Below are 16,335 nucleotides of genomic sequence, written 5' to 3'. Positions count from 1 at the left end.
ACCTGATATCATGAGACTTCGCTGTGGCTACAGTCAATAGAGGACTTCCTCAAGTAGATTTTTTTACTTACGAAAATTGAGTTGAAGTCATATCACTAGCTCATCCATTCAGTAGCATTATCACCACATTAATGTCCCTTTAGACAGACTATGATCAAAGACAGCAAGGTTTAAAATCAAAGGAATTGCCAAACACCAATAAGAAGCTCCAATGCTAATGGTGACAAGGAGAGATGTGAAAAAGTACCCAGGAGCTTATCATGTTCCAGACCCTAAGGTCAAATAAAAGTTAAAAATCCACACTTTTCATAGAGAGGTACAATTCTTTTGATTTCACTCAGTGTAATAAGATTTAATTACAATTAAGTTCCTTTGTTTAAAACTGTTTTTTCCTCAATTTATTTAAAATCAGAAATAAAAATCCCAAACCATGGTAAGCTGAATACAACTTCAACATGATCACACAAACTTCAAAAAAACATGCAATAATCCCACCAATGAAGAGGATAAAACATTTCAAAATCATTTTAGCTCTTAACAGAACATTTGGAAAGACAAATGAAGTTTGTCACATCCCTTTTAGCCTTTACCCATCATCTTTATTGATAATGACCTTTTCTCCTTATTCAAAATTTGACACATTCAGCAATTTATTTATGACAAAATATTATCTTGCTTTCCAGCAACAGTATATTGGTCTGAAAATTAGTAACAATTTTAAAAGTTCAAACTTAAATGTCATCTGGAATCAGCAATAAGGTAAAGAGCATAAATTACTTATTCGATCTGTTCTTTGGAATGAAGCCGAGCCAAAGAAAGCGCAAGATCATGTCATACTAGCGATCTTAAGAAACATAATCTACTTGGTGTCAAAGGGCAGAGATTGCAGCTCAGTCATGTCTCCAACAGCCTCGTTGGCACTTTGGGTGGAGCTAGTTAGCTCTATGATAAGAGACTAGCAAGGCAATATCACACTAAGTTAAACAAACAGATCACAGCATATTGAGGTTCTTCTTAGTCAGCTGTGGTGCAACTTTGGCATCAGGAATTGAAATTAAATTTGAGTGAAACTATTTTTATCTCAGCATCACAAAATCTTCAGAATCTAACACAAAAGTATCTAGCTATCCTTAACTTAATTATAGTACTTAAACCTTAAGTTTTCTTTTTGTCTGAACACATTCCTTAAAACGTAAAAGAATGAGAAATAGAAATATTTAAAACCAGTATCTCAAATGTCTTGTACTTCCGCCATAATTCAGCTAACTATATCTATAAAAACACACACGAAGCAAAGCTATTCCATTACATAGGGAAAGGATTTAATGTATCAATGTAGCAATTTAGAAGGCTAGCTCTTAGTAAGAAATATGTATTTACTAAACCATTCGGCAATTTTACAAGTATTACCTAATCCTTGTCATCTATGTTTGTATGAGATTTCAATAAACTGTTTTCCACTATGACAAACGGCAATTTTATGTACGTTTTTGAAATAAGGGTGGATGTCTGTGCACATAGAAATGTTGCTGAAAATAGATCACGGCTACTACACGCCTGGAGGATGCAACTTGGGTGAAAAAAATAATCTTGAGTCTCTGAATCCCATGTGCTGTGAGGTGAACACAGGCACCTTTTCCCTACTCGAAAGAACCGGTTCCCGATTCCAGTGTGTCCCAAAGGGCCAGCAAACAAAAAGCTCAGAAAAAAGACCGGGGGACGTGGGGCTCACTCTGCATAAACTGATTGATTTCCGCCCCCGCCCTCTAACAGGCCTCGGAGCAAAGCTTCGAGAAGAGTGATCCTCCCCCGGGAATCCCGGCACACTCAGTCACACCGAGCCCGGTAGCCGCCGCCACCGCCACCACGAAGAAGCCGAGGCTTCAGGCGCGGCCTGGTTCGCGTTACCAAAATGGCGGCTGCGGCTAGCGACCTGCCGGGGGGGGGGGGGGAAATTGGAGTGGAGCCGGCCGGGGATCCCCCGAAACCCCCGGAGTGGGGATCGGTGGGTGGGAGAGAAGAGAGATGCTGAGGGCCCGGGGGTGGGGGTCAGCCCACCCCGCCTCCAACCCCAAACCACCCAAAGCGGGGAGAGGCAAATAACGGCGGCGGGGCCACAGCCGCACACCGGTGGAGGATGTGAAGAAAACGGAAGAAGAGTGTGAACGTGTAACAGGAGCTCACCCGGTCCGTGTAATGCAGAGTAATATTAATTAATTAATAAATAAATAAATAACATGTCGGTGCGAGCGTCAGTCACCTTTGAATTTGAGCTCGACGGGCGGATCAAGGATCAGTACTTGCTCCAGTCTGGCCATTGTCGTGGGGGGAGGGGGGGGGAAGGGCTGACACTCAGAGACTTTGCTGCCTGATGGCGCTTATCCGATCCTCTCCTGGAGGAGCGGGGGGGGAGGGGTAAAAGGGGCTGATTTTTTTTCTCTCTCGCTCCCTCCGCCTCACTCGGGCACTGCAGGACGTCGACGCGCTCGCGGCCGGCTGCGTGCGTGCGCGCACGCGCTCTCAAGCGGCGACGCCGTGAGCCCGCCTGAGGCGCACGCGCTCTCAAGCAGCGACGCCGTGAGCCCGCCTGAGCCGCACGCGCGCGCGTGCGCTGTGCCGTTGGCCGCGTGGCTGCTGGAAGGCGAAAGTTCATCGACCGCTGGTGTGGCGCTGCGGTAGCGATCGCCTCCTCTGAGCCAGGAGGTCCACCCCTCCCCCCTTCCCCAGGTTCAAGACTCATCCGCTTCAGTGCCCTCTCGTAACAATTGTGAGCACGGCGAAGGAGGGAGCGTTTCCTGCACGGTTTGCAGTCTCTGCCGGGGCTCATATACCAGCATAATCAAAACCGAGGGTTAGGCCTTGAGTTATACAACACCCATCAGGTCAGCACGGACAAACTCCCCTCCGTGCTAATCCCACTTGGCCCATTGTTTTAAATGTTGTTGTATTTGACATTTCAAATGCTCACCAACATGATCATGAGGTTACTCATTCCAGATTCCCACGACCTTTTGAGTGGAAAAAACTATCAAATCCCCTCCAACTCTCCTGCCCTTCATCTGAAAGTTATACTTCCTCATTATTGAGCCTTTGTGAATGGGCTTTTCACGGCTAGGAGAGTGTGGTGCTGGAAAAGCACAGCAAGTCAGGCGGCCTCCGAGGAATCATGATGATGGACTAATCCCCAAACCGTCGATTCTCCTGCTCCTTAGATGCTGCCTGACCTGCTGTGGATTCCCAGCATCAGACCCTTGACTCTGATCTCCAGCACCTGCAGTCCCACTTTCTCTTTTCCCAGGTAGGCAAGACATAACAAATAGCGTTAGGCCTTGAGTTATACAATACCCATCAGGTCAGCTCAGATAAACTCACTTCTGTGCTAATCCCACTTTCCACCACTTGGCCCGTTGTTTTAAATGTTGTTGAAATTGACATTTCAAGTGCTCACCAACGTGATCACGATATTACTCATTCTAAACTTCCACGACTCTTTGAGTGGAAAAAAACTATCAAATCCCCTCCAACTCTCCTGCCCTTCATCTGAAAGTTATACTTCCTCATTATTGAGTCTTTGTGAATGGGCTTTTCTCAGCTAGGAGAGTGTGGTGCTGGAATAGCACAGCAGGTCAGGCGGCCTCCGAGGAATCATGATGATGGACTAATCCCCAAAACATCGATTCTACTGCTCCTTAAATGCTGCCTGACCTGCTGTGGATTTTCAGCATCAGACTTTGACTCTGATCTCCAGCACCTGCAGTCCCACTTTCTCTTTTCTCAGGTAGGCAAGATGTAACAAATAGAATGCCCCCATCCTCTCCCTCAGATCAACGCTGGAGGGCCCGACTTCTATTTTTGGTCCCCATCAATGACTTGGTTGAAGGGGCCAAATGCCCTGCAGCTAAATTTGCTTAATATATAGACAGGTAGGAAAGTACATTGTGCCAAAGTCTGCAAAGGAATTTAGGTAGGTTAGCTGAATAGGCAAATTAGTATAATGTGGGAAAGTGGACTTGTTCACTTTGGCAGGAAAAGCAGTATATTCATTAATGGAGAGAGAGTGCAAAGGGATCCAGGTGTCCTGGCATATAATTTATTTTTGCAAAGAGACGTTTTATTTGAAAAAGGTATGGTGAAATCACATCTACAGTACAGTTTTGGGCTCAATACTTATTTAGGAATGGATACAATTGCATCAAAAACTAGAAGGCATAGATGTGCAAAAGAGTGAGGAAAAGCTTCTCACACATTGAGTAGTTGAGATAAAGAATGCAATGCCTGGAAATGTGATGTAAGCAGGTTCTATTCAGGCATTCAAGGATATTGGGTAGTTATTTACATAGAAATAGTAGGCAAGGGCATGAGAAACAAAGCAAGAGGTTGCCACTAAGTAATGAAGATTTTTGAACTTAAAGAGCATGCGCATGTATGATGGGTCAAATGATGTCCTTGTGATCATAACAATTCTGTGATGAGAATAGCTGAAGGATGGGATGAGGGTATTACAAGAAAAATCAGTCTTTAAGCATTACAGTTTAGAAGAATGAGAGGTGATCTTACTGAAGCATCTAAGATCCTCAGAGGACTTGATAGTGCAGAGGCAGAAAGGATGTTTCCCCTTGTGGATGACACTAAAGCTAGGGGATACAGTTTAAAAATAAAGGATTTACCAATAAGATGAAAATTCAGAGAAATTATTTCCGTCAGAGGGTAGTGTGTCTGTCAAACTCTCCTTCCCTGATAGCAGTTGTAACAGGATCATTGAATATTTTTAAAGCAGAGGTGGATCAATCTTGACAAACAAGGGGTAGACAGGAAAATAGGGTTGAGGTTACAATCAGATCTGCTTTGCTTCTTATTGAATGATAACAGAGACTCACATAGCCAAAGGCTTACCCCTCCTCTTAGTCTGTAAGTATAGTTAGTATAAGGAAGTGTCAGCTGCTTACATGAAATTAATTCCTAAATTGGTTTGACAGAGGCTAACAATAAAGATCAAAGTTAAAAATCATCCAACACCAGTTTATAGTCCAACAGGTTTAATTGAAATAAAAATCAAGTTTATGCATTTTTAATCTGTTCAAATTTATCAAATCATGGACCAGGCTGAAAAGACAAAATGGCATAATTCTAATTCAGATATTTGTATTAACTAACAGCAAGTTCTTGTATCACATCAACCTGTCATTTATTAATAGTTCCCTCTGTAAATAACTAGGAAGTACAGACTGACAATTAGGGCTAGACCATTTAAGAGAGGAATGAGGAAGCATTTTTAAACTAACTCTGCAGGGGCATGGGAACCTGGACTGTAGCTTTAAGGTACAGGACCTTGAGTGTAGGGAGGTTAGGAACAAGGCATCGATCTCGAAGGAGGGTGCCTGTAAACAGGAAGGTGGCTTGAAGTGTGTATACTTCAATGCCAGAAGTATAAGAAATAAGGTAGGTGAACTTGCAGCGTGGGTTGGTACCTGGGACTTCGATGTTGTGGCCATTACAGAGACGTGGGTAGAACAGGGGCAGGAATGGCTGTTGCAGGTTCCAGGGTTTAAATGTTTTAGCAGGGTCAGAGATGGGGGTAAAAGAGGGGGTGGTGTGGCATTGCTTGTCAAGGATAGTATTACAGCGGTGGAAAGGACGATGGAGGAAGACTTGCCATGTGAGGTAGTTTGGGCTGAGGTTAGAAATAGGAAAGGTGAGGTCACCCTGTTAGGAGTTTTCTGCAGGCCTCCCAATAGTCCGAGAGAAGTAGAGGAAAGTATTGCGAGGATGATTCTGGAGAAGAGTGAAAGTAGCAGGGTGGTTGTTATGGGGGACTTTAACTTCCCAGATATAGACTGGGAAAGCTATAGCTCGAGTTCGTTAGATGGGTCGGTGTTTGTCCAATGTGTGCAGGAGGGTTTCTTGACACAATATGTAGACAGGCCAACAAGAGGTGAGGCTATACTGGATTTGGTTCTAGGTAATGAACCAGGCCAGGTGTTAGACTTGGACGTAGGTGAGCACTTCGGGGACAGTGACCACAACTCGGTGACTTTTACTTTAGTGATGGAGAGGGATAAGTGTGCACTGCAGGGCAAGAGGTGTAGCTGGGGGCAGGGAAATTATGATGCGGTGAGGCATGACGTAGGATGCGTGGATTGGAAAAATAGGCTTCAAGGGAAGAACACCAATGATATGTGGAGATTGTTCAAGGAACAGCTATTGGGTGTCCTTGATAAGTATGTACCAGTCAGGCAGGGAGTAAAGGGTCTTGTGAGGGAGCCGTGGTTTAATAAGGAATTGGAATCCCTTGTGAAAGGGAAGAGGGAGGCCTATGTAAAGATGAGGCGTGAAGGTTCAGTTGGGGCGATTGAGAGTTATAAGGTAGCCAGGAAGGATCTAAAGAGAGAGCTAAGAGCAGCGAGAAGGGGACATGAAAAGTCTTTAGTTGGTAGGATTAGGGAAAACCCAAAGGCTTTCTATAGGTATGTCAGGAATAAAAGGATGACTAGGGTAGGTATCGGTCCAGTCAAGGATAGTAGTGGGAAGTTGTGCGTGGAGGCGGAGGAGATTGGAGAGACACTAAATCAATACTTTTAGTCAGTATTCACTCAGGAACAGGACACTATTGCTGATGTGAATATTAAGTCACAAGTGATTAGAATGGATGGCCTTGAGGTATGTAGGGAAGAGGTCTGGGGAATACTAGAAAGGATGAAAATAGATAAGTCCCCTGGGCCTGATGGCATTTATCCTAGGATTCTCTGGGAAGCTAGGGAGGAGATTGCAGAGCCATTGGCCTTGATTTTTATGTCGTCATTGTCTACGGGAATAGTGCCAGAAGACTGGAGGATAGCGAATGTGGTCCCCTTGTTCAAGAAGGGGAGTAGGGATCGCCCGAGTAACTATAGGCCAGTGAGCCTCACTTCTGTTGTGGGCAAAGTCTTAGAGAGAATTGTAAGGGATAGGATCTATGAACATCTGGGTAGGAATAATGTGATCAAGGATAGTCAGCATGGTTTTGTGAAGGGCAGGTCATGCCTCACAAACCTTATTGAATTCTTTGAGAAGGTGACTAAGGAGGTGGACGAGGGTAAAGCAGTAGATGTGGTGTATATGGATTTTAGCAAGGCGTTCGATAAGGTACCCCATGGTAGGCTAATGCAAAAACTACGGAGGTATGGCATTGAGGGTGCATTAGAGGTTTGGATTAGGAATTGGCTGGCTGGAAGGAGACAGAGGCTAGTAGTTGATGGAATAGGTTCATCTTGGAGTGCAGTTACTAGCGGTGTTCCACAAGGATCTGTTTTGGGACCATTGCTGTTTGTCATCTTTATAAATGATCTAGAGGAGGGGCTTGAAAGCTGGGTGAGCAAGTTTGCGGATGACATGAAAGTCGGTGGAGTTGTGGACAGCGAAGAAGGATGTGGCAGGTTACAGCGGGATATAGATAAGTTGCAGAGCTGGGCAGAACGGTGGCAAATGGAGTTCAATGTAGCTAAGTGTGAAGTCATTCACTTTGGTAGGAGTAACAAGAAGATGGATTACTGGGCTAATGGTAGGCTACTTGCTAGTGTGGATGAGCAGAGGGATCTTGGTGTCCATGTACACAGATCTCTGAAAGTTGCCACCCAGGTAAATAGTGCTGTGAAGAAGGCATATGGTGTACTGGGCTTTATTGGTAGAGGAATTGAGTTCCAGAGTCCTGAGGTCATGTTGCAGTTGTATAAGACTCTGGTGCAGTCTCATCTGGAGTATTGTGTGCAGTTTTGGTCGCCATACTATAGGAAGGATGTGGAGGCATTGGAACGAGTGCAGAGGAGGTTTACCAGGATGTTGCCTGGCATGGTAGGAAGATCGTATGAGGAAAGGCTGAGGCACTTGGGGCTGTTCTCATTGGAGAAAAGAAGGTTTAGGGGAGATTTGATAGAGGTGTACAAGATGATTAGGGGTTTAGATAGGGTTGACAGTGAGAACCTTTTTCCGCTAATGGAGTCAGCTGTTACTAGGGGACACAGTTTTAAATTAAGGGGTGGTAGGTCTAGGACAGATGTTAGGGGTAGATTCTATACTCAGAGGGTTGTGAGTTCATGGAATGCCCTGCCAGTAGCAGTGGTGAACTCTCCCTCTTTATGGTCATTTAAGCGGGCATTGGATAAGCATATGGAGGTTATTGGGCTAGACAGAGTGACACCAGCATTGTGAGTTGATTTTCTGGATCAGTTCAGGTTACTATACCTTCTGAATCTCTCCCCTTGTTTGAGATGTGAAGAATCTCACGCAAAACCGCCATCAGTTGTCGCCTTCTTGTAAGAGAGCAGCCTATGGTCCTCTAAAACTATGGTGCTTCTACTCAATTTAATTATAAATGCTAAAGATATATAATCATGAGATTTCAGTAAATTAGATTCCTAATATCCAATAAACTCAGGAGAATTGGTTGTCATGTTTAGTTTACGGATACTGAGTGTGTGCATCTTTTATGACAATGAATAGTACCAAGAAATGAAAAAGGCTGAGTTAGGTCATCATCTCTTTCTTACCAAAGTGCTGTATATCACCATAAAAAAAAATTGGTTTTGTGTAGGACCTTTCATGAGATTCCAAAGCACTTTAATCAATGATGTACTTTTTGAAAACTGCTGGATATAGCCAACTGGAGGGGTGACATCTGTGGAGAAGAACAGAGATAATATTTCAAGTCAGTGATAATTAGAACATATTGTATATTCATTTGCCATATATGGCTTTAGTATGTATACCTTTTGAAATGTCAGTGTTGGAAGTTTGGATACATGGCAGCCAATTTGCACACAGCTAACTCCCATCAGCAACATTGTGCTAATGACCAGGTAATCAATTTTAATGATGTTGATTGAGTATTAAATGTTTGCCAAGTTAGGACATGGGTGATGTGTTGGCTCAGCAGTTAGCACCGCTGCCTCACAGCGCCAGGGACCTAGGCTTGATTCCAGCCTCGGGCGACTGTCAGTGTGGAGTTTGCGCATTCTCTGCATGGGTTTCCTCTGGGTGCTCCAGTTTCCTCCCACAATCCAAACATGTGTAGGTTAGGTGAATTGGCCATGCTAAATTGCCCATAGTGTTCAAGGATGTGTAGTTTAGGTGCATTAGTCAGAGGTAAATATAGGGAAAGTGGTCTGGGTGGGTTACTCTGCGAAGGGTCGGTGTGGACTTGTTGGGCTGAAGGGCCTGTTTCCACTCTGGAGGGATTCTAATTCTGCGTCTGAGTGTCCCTGGAAACGGAAGCATGTGCAAGTAGTATGTGCTTGGGGCTTTCTATAATCAGCAGTTGTTAATGAATCTGGAATGTCTTCTTGGTGAGGGGAATAAAAATTATAATTTCATAAGTTCTTTCTGTTAGTTTATTATAATGTGAATGTTTTGTTTGCGCTTATTTAAAAGGGGACATTTGTGATTTAAACTGATGTTTAGATAACAAAGTTTTAGCTATCACTTGGAGAAGTTGAGGTGACCAGCGTTGAAAGAGTAACAAAATAATTGTCTGAGTGAGGAAGGAGAAGAACGATGTGTGATTGAGTTAGATAAAGATGTGAAACTACTTTTCATGACAACAGTGGCACAGTGATAACACCACTGAATTAATCATCCAGAGGCCTAAGATCATACCGTAGGAATCCACAGAAGCTGATGGAACTTAAATGCCACCAATAAAATCTAAAATTAAAAGCTGAGTGTAAAAACTCATTGATTCACTAATATTCTTTCTTTACGGAAGTAACTCTTGTGTCCTTAATTGGTTTGGCCTAGGTGTGACTCCAGATACACAGGAATGCGGTTAACTCTTCACTGCCATCTGAGGTGGCTGAGGAAGTTCAGTCAGCATTGATCAGCAAATGCTGACCTTTCTGGAAGCTTTGCCCACATTCCATGAAAGAATATAAGATAGGGTGCTTTTTTTGCAGAGTCACTGATTCTCACCTACTCCTAAATAAAAATCAAAAAAACTGTGGATGTTATAAATCAGAAACAAAAACAGGAAATCCTGGAAAAATTCAACAGATCTGGCAGCGTCTGTGGAGAGAAATCAAAGTCAACATTTTGGGTTGAGTGACCCTTTCTTAAAGCTGAGTATTTCTAGAATTTTTTATTTTTATTTCTCGCCTACTCCTTGGCCTATTATCACATTATATGGAGTGTTTTCAGTATAGCTGACCATTCTCTCCTACCATTCTCTCCTACTCGTAGCTCTTATTATCACTTATTCAGCCATTCTTCTGTCCAGCCTGCTATCCATAATCTCCTTGTTTACCTATCCTTTTCATATCGCTCTCTCTCTGGGCTCCATCATCCAATCACATCTCGATCCATCACTCCCACCCTAAACTCAACATTGTTTTCAGCATTATTACCAGTTTTTCCAAGCTTCTAACAATTCTGATGAAGAGTTACTGATCTCAAAACATTAACTCAGCTTTCTTCCCACAAGTCATGCCAGACAACTTCCGTTATTTTTGCTGGAATACTGTGAACAGTTTCAGGCTCCTTATCTATAAGCTAGCACTGGAGAAAGTTCACTAGCAAGTTTTGAGAAGATTTGTAGCTCAGGATGAGGTTCTGGATGCAGGTTTGCTCGCTGAGCTGGTAGGTTCGTTTTCAGATGTTTCGTCACCATACTAGGTAACATCATCACTGAGCCTCTGGATGAAGCACTGGTGGCATGGCCCAGTTTCTGTTTATGTGTTTAGGTCTCCCTCGGGTCAGAGATGTCATTTCCTGTGATGATGTCATTTCCTGTTCTTTTTCTCAGGGGGTGGTAAATGGGAATCCCAGTCAGTGTGCTTGTTGATGGAGTTCTGGTTGGAATGCCATACTTCTAGGAATTCTCATGCGTGTCTCTATTTGGCTTGTCCGAGGATGGATGTGTTGAACCAGCTGAAGTGGTATCCTTCCTCATCTGTACTAGTGAGAGTGGGTCATGTCTTCTTGTGGCTAGCTGATGTTCATGTACCTGGTGGTTAGTTTTCTGCCTATTTGTCCAATGTAGTGTTTGTTATAGTTCTTATAAGGTGCTTTGTGAATGACATTAGTTTTGTTTGTTGTCTGTATAGGGTCTTTCAAGTTCATTAGCTGCTGTTTTAGTGGGTTTGTGGACTACCATGATGCTAAGAGGTCTGGGTAGTCTGGCAGTCATTTCTGAGATGTCTTTGATATAGGGAAGTGTGGCTAGGGTTTCTCGATGTGTTTTGTCTGCTTGTTTGCGTTTGTTGCTGAGAAATTGGCGGACTGTGTTCATTGGGTACACGTTCTTTTTGAATACACTATATGGGTGATTTTCCTCCACTCTGTGGAATTCCTCGGTGCTGCAGTGTGTGATGGTTCATTGAAATAATGTTCTAATGCAGCTTAGTTTGTAGGTGTTGGGTTGATTGCTTCTGTAGTTCAGTATTTGGTCAATGTGTTGTTTTCCTGTAGACGCTGGTTTGAAGTTCCCCATTGGCTGTTTGCTCTACTGCAACATCTAGGAATGGGTTTTGTTGTTGTTTTCCTCCTCTTTAGTGAATTTTATGCTAGTAAGGGTATTATTGATGATCTTGAAAGTTTCCTCTAATTTATTTCATTTAGTGATGACCAAGATGTCATCCATGTAGCGGACTCAAACTTTGGTTTAGTCTCTGCATTACTGCCTCTGCTAAGAACCCTGATATCAGAGATCCCATGGGTGTTCCGTTGGTTTGTCTGTAGGTTTTGTTGTTGAAGGTGAAGTGTGTGGTAAGGCATAGGTCCACTAGCTTGACGATATTGTCCTTGCTGATGAAGTTGGTGGTATTTGGTGTATGTGTCTTTGGTTCTTCTAATAGTGTAGTCAGTGTTTCCTTGGCCAGGTTGATGTTGATGGATATGTACAGGGCTGTTACGTCCATTATTCCATCCTCTTCTATCTTGCTGTCTTTGATGGTCTTCAGAAATTCTTAGGTGGAGTGGATGGGGTGGTGTGAGTCTTTTACTCGGTGTTTTAGTCTTTGATGTAGCTCCTTGGCCAGTCTGTAAGTTGGTGTTCCAGGTAGCGAGACTATGGGTCTGAGGGGGGCTCCTGGTTTGTGAATTTTGGGTAATCCATAGAAGCGTGGTGCGTTGGATCAATTTGATTCCTTTTTTTGGAGGTCAGTCTTATTTATTTCTCCAGATGTCTGAAGTTTTTTGAGTAAGGTTGTGATTCAGTTCTCCAGTTATGGGGTCCAGTCTATCGCCACTTGTTGCTAAGGTTCACTTGGCTGATATCAGGTATAGAGGAACTGTATGATGGAGAGCGGTTGAGTAGGTTGGGTCTGAACTCATTCACTTGAATTTAGAAGAATGAGAGGAGACCTTATTGAAACATACACGATTCTTGGGGATTTAATGAACCTGCATGAGGAAAGGCTTTTCCTTTTGGTAGTGTTTAGGATCAGAATGTATTATCTCGTAAAGAGAAGTCACCCTTTTAAGAAGGGGATGAGGAGAAATTTCTTTTCTCAGAAGGTAGTGGATCCATGGAATTCTTTACAAAAGAGGGCTGTCAAGATTAAGTTATTAAGTATATTAAAGACTGAGATAGACAGGTATTTTAATCATTGAGGGAGCCAAGGGTTACAGTGAATGAGTAAAGGTAAGAGAATGAGTGGCAGAACATCTGATCAGCCTTGGTCTCATTAAGTTGCAGGACAAACTCGATGGGCTGAAGAGCCTACTTCTGCTCCTCCATCTTATGATCTGATTAGATTACATTGCTTACAGTGTGGAAACAGGCCCTTCAGCCCAACAAGTCCACACCGACCCTCCGAAGAGCTACCCACCCAGACCCATTCCACTACATTTACCCCTTCATCTAACACTAGGACAATTTAGCACGGCCAATTCACCTAACCTACACATTTTTGGACTGTGGGAGGGAACCGGAGCACCCGGAGGAAACCCACGCAGACACGGGGAGAATGTGCAAACTCCACACAGACAGTTGCATGAGGCAAGAATTGAACCCAGGTCTCTGGCGCTGTGAGGCAGCAATGCTAATCACTGTGCCACCGTGCCTTACCTGAGATGCTACATAACCTGCTAATTATTTGCAAACCTCGTCTGTTTTTGTTTAGTCCTTTTTCAACTTTATGCCGTTGTCAGATTTTACGAATTGACTCGAATAACAATAATTTGCATTCATATAGTGACTTTAACATGATTAAAATATCCCAGATTGTTCCACAGAAAATGTAATGAGATAAAACATCAGCACAAGGAGCAAGAAGGGAGAGAGTTAACCAAAAGCTTGAAAACAGTTGGATTTGAGGAGTGTTATAAGGGAGGAGAGACATGTCAAGAAGTAGGGAGATTCGGGGAGATTTTTCTAAAGCCAGCTGATAGAACAGTAACCAATAGTGTGGCAAATGAAATGGAAGTATAAACACCAGAATCATAAGAACCCTGAACTCTTAGAAGATTGCTGGGCTGGAAGAGAATACAGAGATGGGGAGGTGCAAGGCCATGGAGAGATTTTTAAAAAGTAACATTGAGGCATTTTGAGAAATAAAGACATTTTTCAATCTGTACTAAAATAAGACTTTAGATTGCTGTTAAGAAATTGTTATTTAAAAGGAAAATAGAAATGATGCATGAATGTAGAGATTATAAAGTGATTTGCCTAACATCCATTCTGAGGAGAATTTCAAAACCATCATATTTTTATCCGTCTTAATCTCCCAAGATATTTATGCGGATTTGCAGCCAATATCACTTTGTTTCTAATATCCCCTGATGTTGACAGCTCCATATTTTATACATCATTAAACATTTCCTTAAATTTTCTGCAATTTCCCTTCATAAGATCTCTTTAAGATCAGGATGCAGGGTATTTTGCAGATGTTGACATAGATCTATGAAGTGATGTTAACTTTTTGGTTGAAAAAATATCATCAGTTGCTTTGATGTGTTTCAGTCTTGGTAATTTCAAATCTGTAGTTTGCCTTTTCCAGTGGTTCAAAGGAAAATTACATCACTTCAAAAATAAACATGCACTTACATATCCCCTTATCATGCCCAAAGGATGTCCTAAAGCACACTCTATCAATATATGCAATGCTGATCATGTAATTGTTCAGAGAGTACTCAATGCATTGTACCCTGATCACTCACCAATCAACACCTCTATTGACCAGAGCTCTTACTGAGCATTCAAAAGACACTTGCTTCACTCCTAAGTCACACAGCCTGCATGCACAGCCAGCTACTCAGCTATAACTGCTACATCAGGCAAATACATTACACCACGCTCACAGACACAGTTCCCTCTCTCTTGGAGCACAAGACAGCTCATAACCAGAGGCAGCAGGACCTAACTTGTGGAGGTTAGGCCTGGATCCAAGTCTTTCTGTGAATAGTTTTGAGAGGAGTTCCTGCTGAAAAAGAATCAACTGTGAGGCTCTCAATTAAGTGGCAGGAACTCGGGGTGATAACCACAGGATTATTTCTTAAATCATGTCAAATTGGCGTAGGAGCAGACAATTCTCAAGAATTAACAGGTGGCAAGGAAGCTGTAGTAGGAAAGAGAGCTTCCTTTTCATGGGACACTGGCATCAGTTCTGAAATACAAAAGGAAATAAAATGATGGGATGATCCCCCTGAACTGGTTTAGGACTCATGACCTGGCGAGAAAGGGAGGTATACAATTGGCAAAGCTTTTTAACTCGTAAGATGAAAGAGGAAAGATCTACAAGAAAGACAAGTAGCCAGAATGTAAACAGAGCATCCAGGCGTTTGTTCATAAGTGGCAAGTAATGTTTCTATCACACAAGTGCCAGGCAATGACCATTTCCAAAAAGAGATAATCCAACTATCAACCCTTGACATTAAATGGTATTAACATCTCTGAATGCCAAAAGGATTTATCATCGACCAGAAACAGAAATGGAACCAGACATGTCAATGCTGTGGCTAAATGAGCTGGTCAGAGACTGGGCATTTTTATGACATATGACTCACCTCCTGACTCCCTAATGTCTGTCCCATAGCTACAAGACACCAGCCAGGAGCATGAATATTCCTTATTTTTCTGGATAAGTGCACCTCCAAAAACACTCAGCAACTCAGCAGATCCAAGACAAAACAGCCTGCTTCATTGGCACCCCATCCCCAACCTTCAATATTGACTTCCTTCACCACCAAAATACAATGGCAGCATTGTGTACCCTCTACAAGATATACTGTAATAGCTCAGCAAGACAGCTGCAACTGCACCTTCCAAACCCATAGACACATGGGAACACCATCACCTGCAAGTTCCCCTTAATAACAATAATAATTAATATACCATCCTGACTTGAAACTACATCACTGTTCTTCACTGTCGCTGGGTCAAAATCCTGGAACTGGCTTCCTAACAGCTACCAATACATAGGAGACTCTTAGATATCCTTCCAAAAACCAGAGAGGCACTGTTTGTCACCACCTACAGATTGTGTATGAAATCAGTTGGATGGATGTAGCCAACACAACATAATCATTAACACCTTCAGAACCATGACTGTACACAGCAACTACTATAGGAATTGAAGCATATAGATACATTTAAGGGGAAACTAGGCAAGCAAATGACAGCAAAGCAAATAAACTTTTAGTGGTGGTATATTTCGATAGTAAAAGGTAGAAGTAGGCTCAAGTGAGGTTTAACTATTAAAATGAAGCTGAATAGCCTGTTGCTGTGTGGTACGTTCTGCATTTGTAATCCTATGTATGCAATCCAATAATTGTACTTTCATCAAAAGTCTTCCACAAAGAAGAAAATGTACATCTCTCACCATCCCAAAGCATTGAAACAATGTCCTTTGGTGTCTCATTGATGAAGATTGCATTGTGCACAGGTGCCAGTCCTAAATAGCAAACAAGATTGAATAATGTACCTTGGCATTAGCAGATAATGAGGTTTTGTTCAATAGGTCAGAGAAACCTCTAACAGCCTTATTGAAAATTTTGGTTTTGTTCATTTATCTTTCAGAAATTCAATGAATTGTGAAGAGTCCAAGAACAGGATTAGGTCTGTTGCAGAATTGAGTACAAGAAGTGTGAGATATTGTAGAGTTTGAATAGCTCCCAATAAGGATTGTATTGTGGGCCATTAAATAAGTAGCTCTGCTTTGCTCCATCCATTTAATGCTTTCGCTCTCATTATATATTGCCTATCTGCCATTTGAGCGCACAATTTGATATAGTCAACAAACATTATTTAACAAGCAATACCATTTATGTAATATCTGAAAAAACAAGTATAAAGGAAACATTACCGCAGAACATAATCACTGACACCTAACCAGAACTTTATCCATTCAGCAAGAAACAATTTTAATGCAA

At 42.5% G+C, this 16,335-nt stretch overlaps 1 protein-coding gene across 1 annotated transcript in view; it reads right to left on the bottom strand.

Moving 5' to 3' along the window:
- vapal (VAMP (vesicle-associated membrane protein)-associated protein A, like) overlaps positions 1–2,420 on the bottom strand; it is an 87,943-nt gene extending 85,523 nt beyond the window's left edge. The window contains exon 1 of the mRNA XM_060824482.1: positions 2,261–2,420. Coding sequence (XP_060680465.1) covers positions 2,261–2,318 — 58 coding nt within the window. The 5' untranslated portion in view covers positions 2,319–2,420. The remainder of the gene's footprint in view (positions 1–2,260) is intronic.
- Between the last annotated feature and the right edge of the window lie 13,915 nt (positions 2,421–16,335).

The sequence above is a fragment of the Hemiscyllium ocellatum genome, chromosome 4 (genome assembly GCF_020745735.1).
Source record: "Hemiscyllium ocellatum isolate sHemOce1 chromosome 4, sHemOce1.pat.X.cur, whole genome shotgun sequence".
In the NCBI taxonomy this organism is placed as follows: domain Eukaryota; kingdom Metazoa; phylum Chordata; class Chondrichthyes; order Orectolobiformes; family Hemiscylliidae; genus Hemiscyllium; species Hemiscyllium ocellatum.
This window is presented reverse-complemented; position numbering and strand designations above follow the sequence as displayed.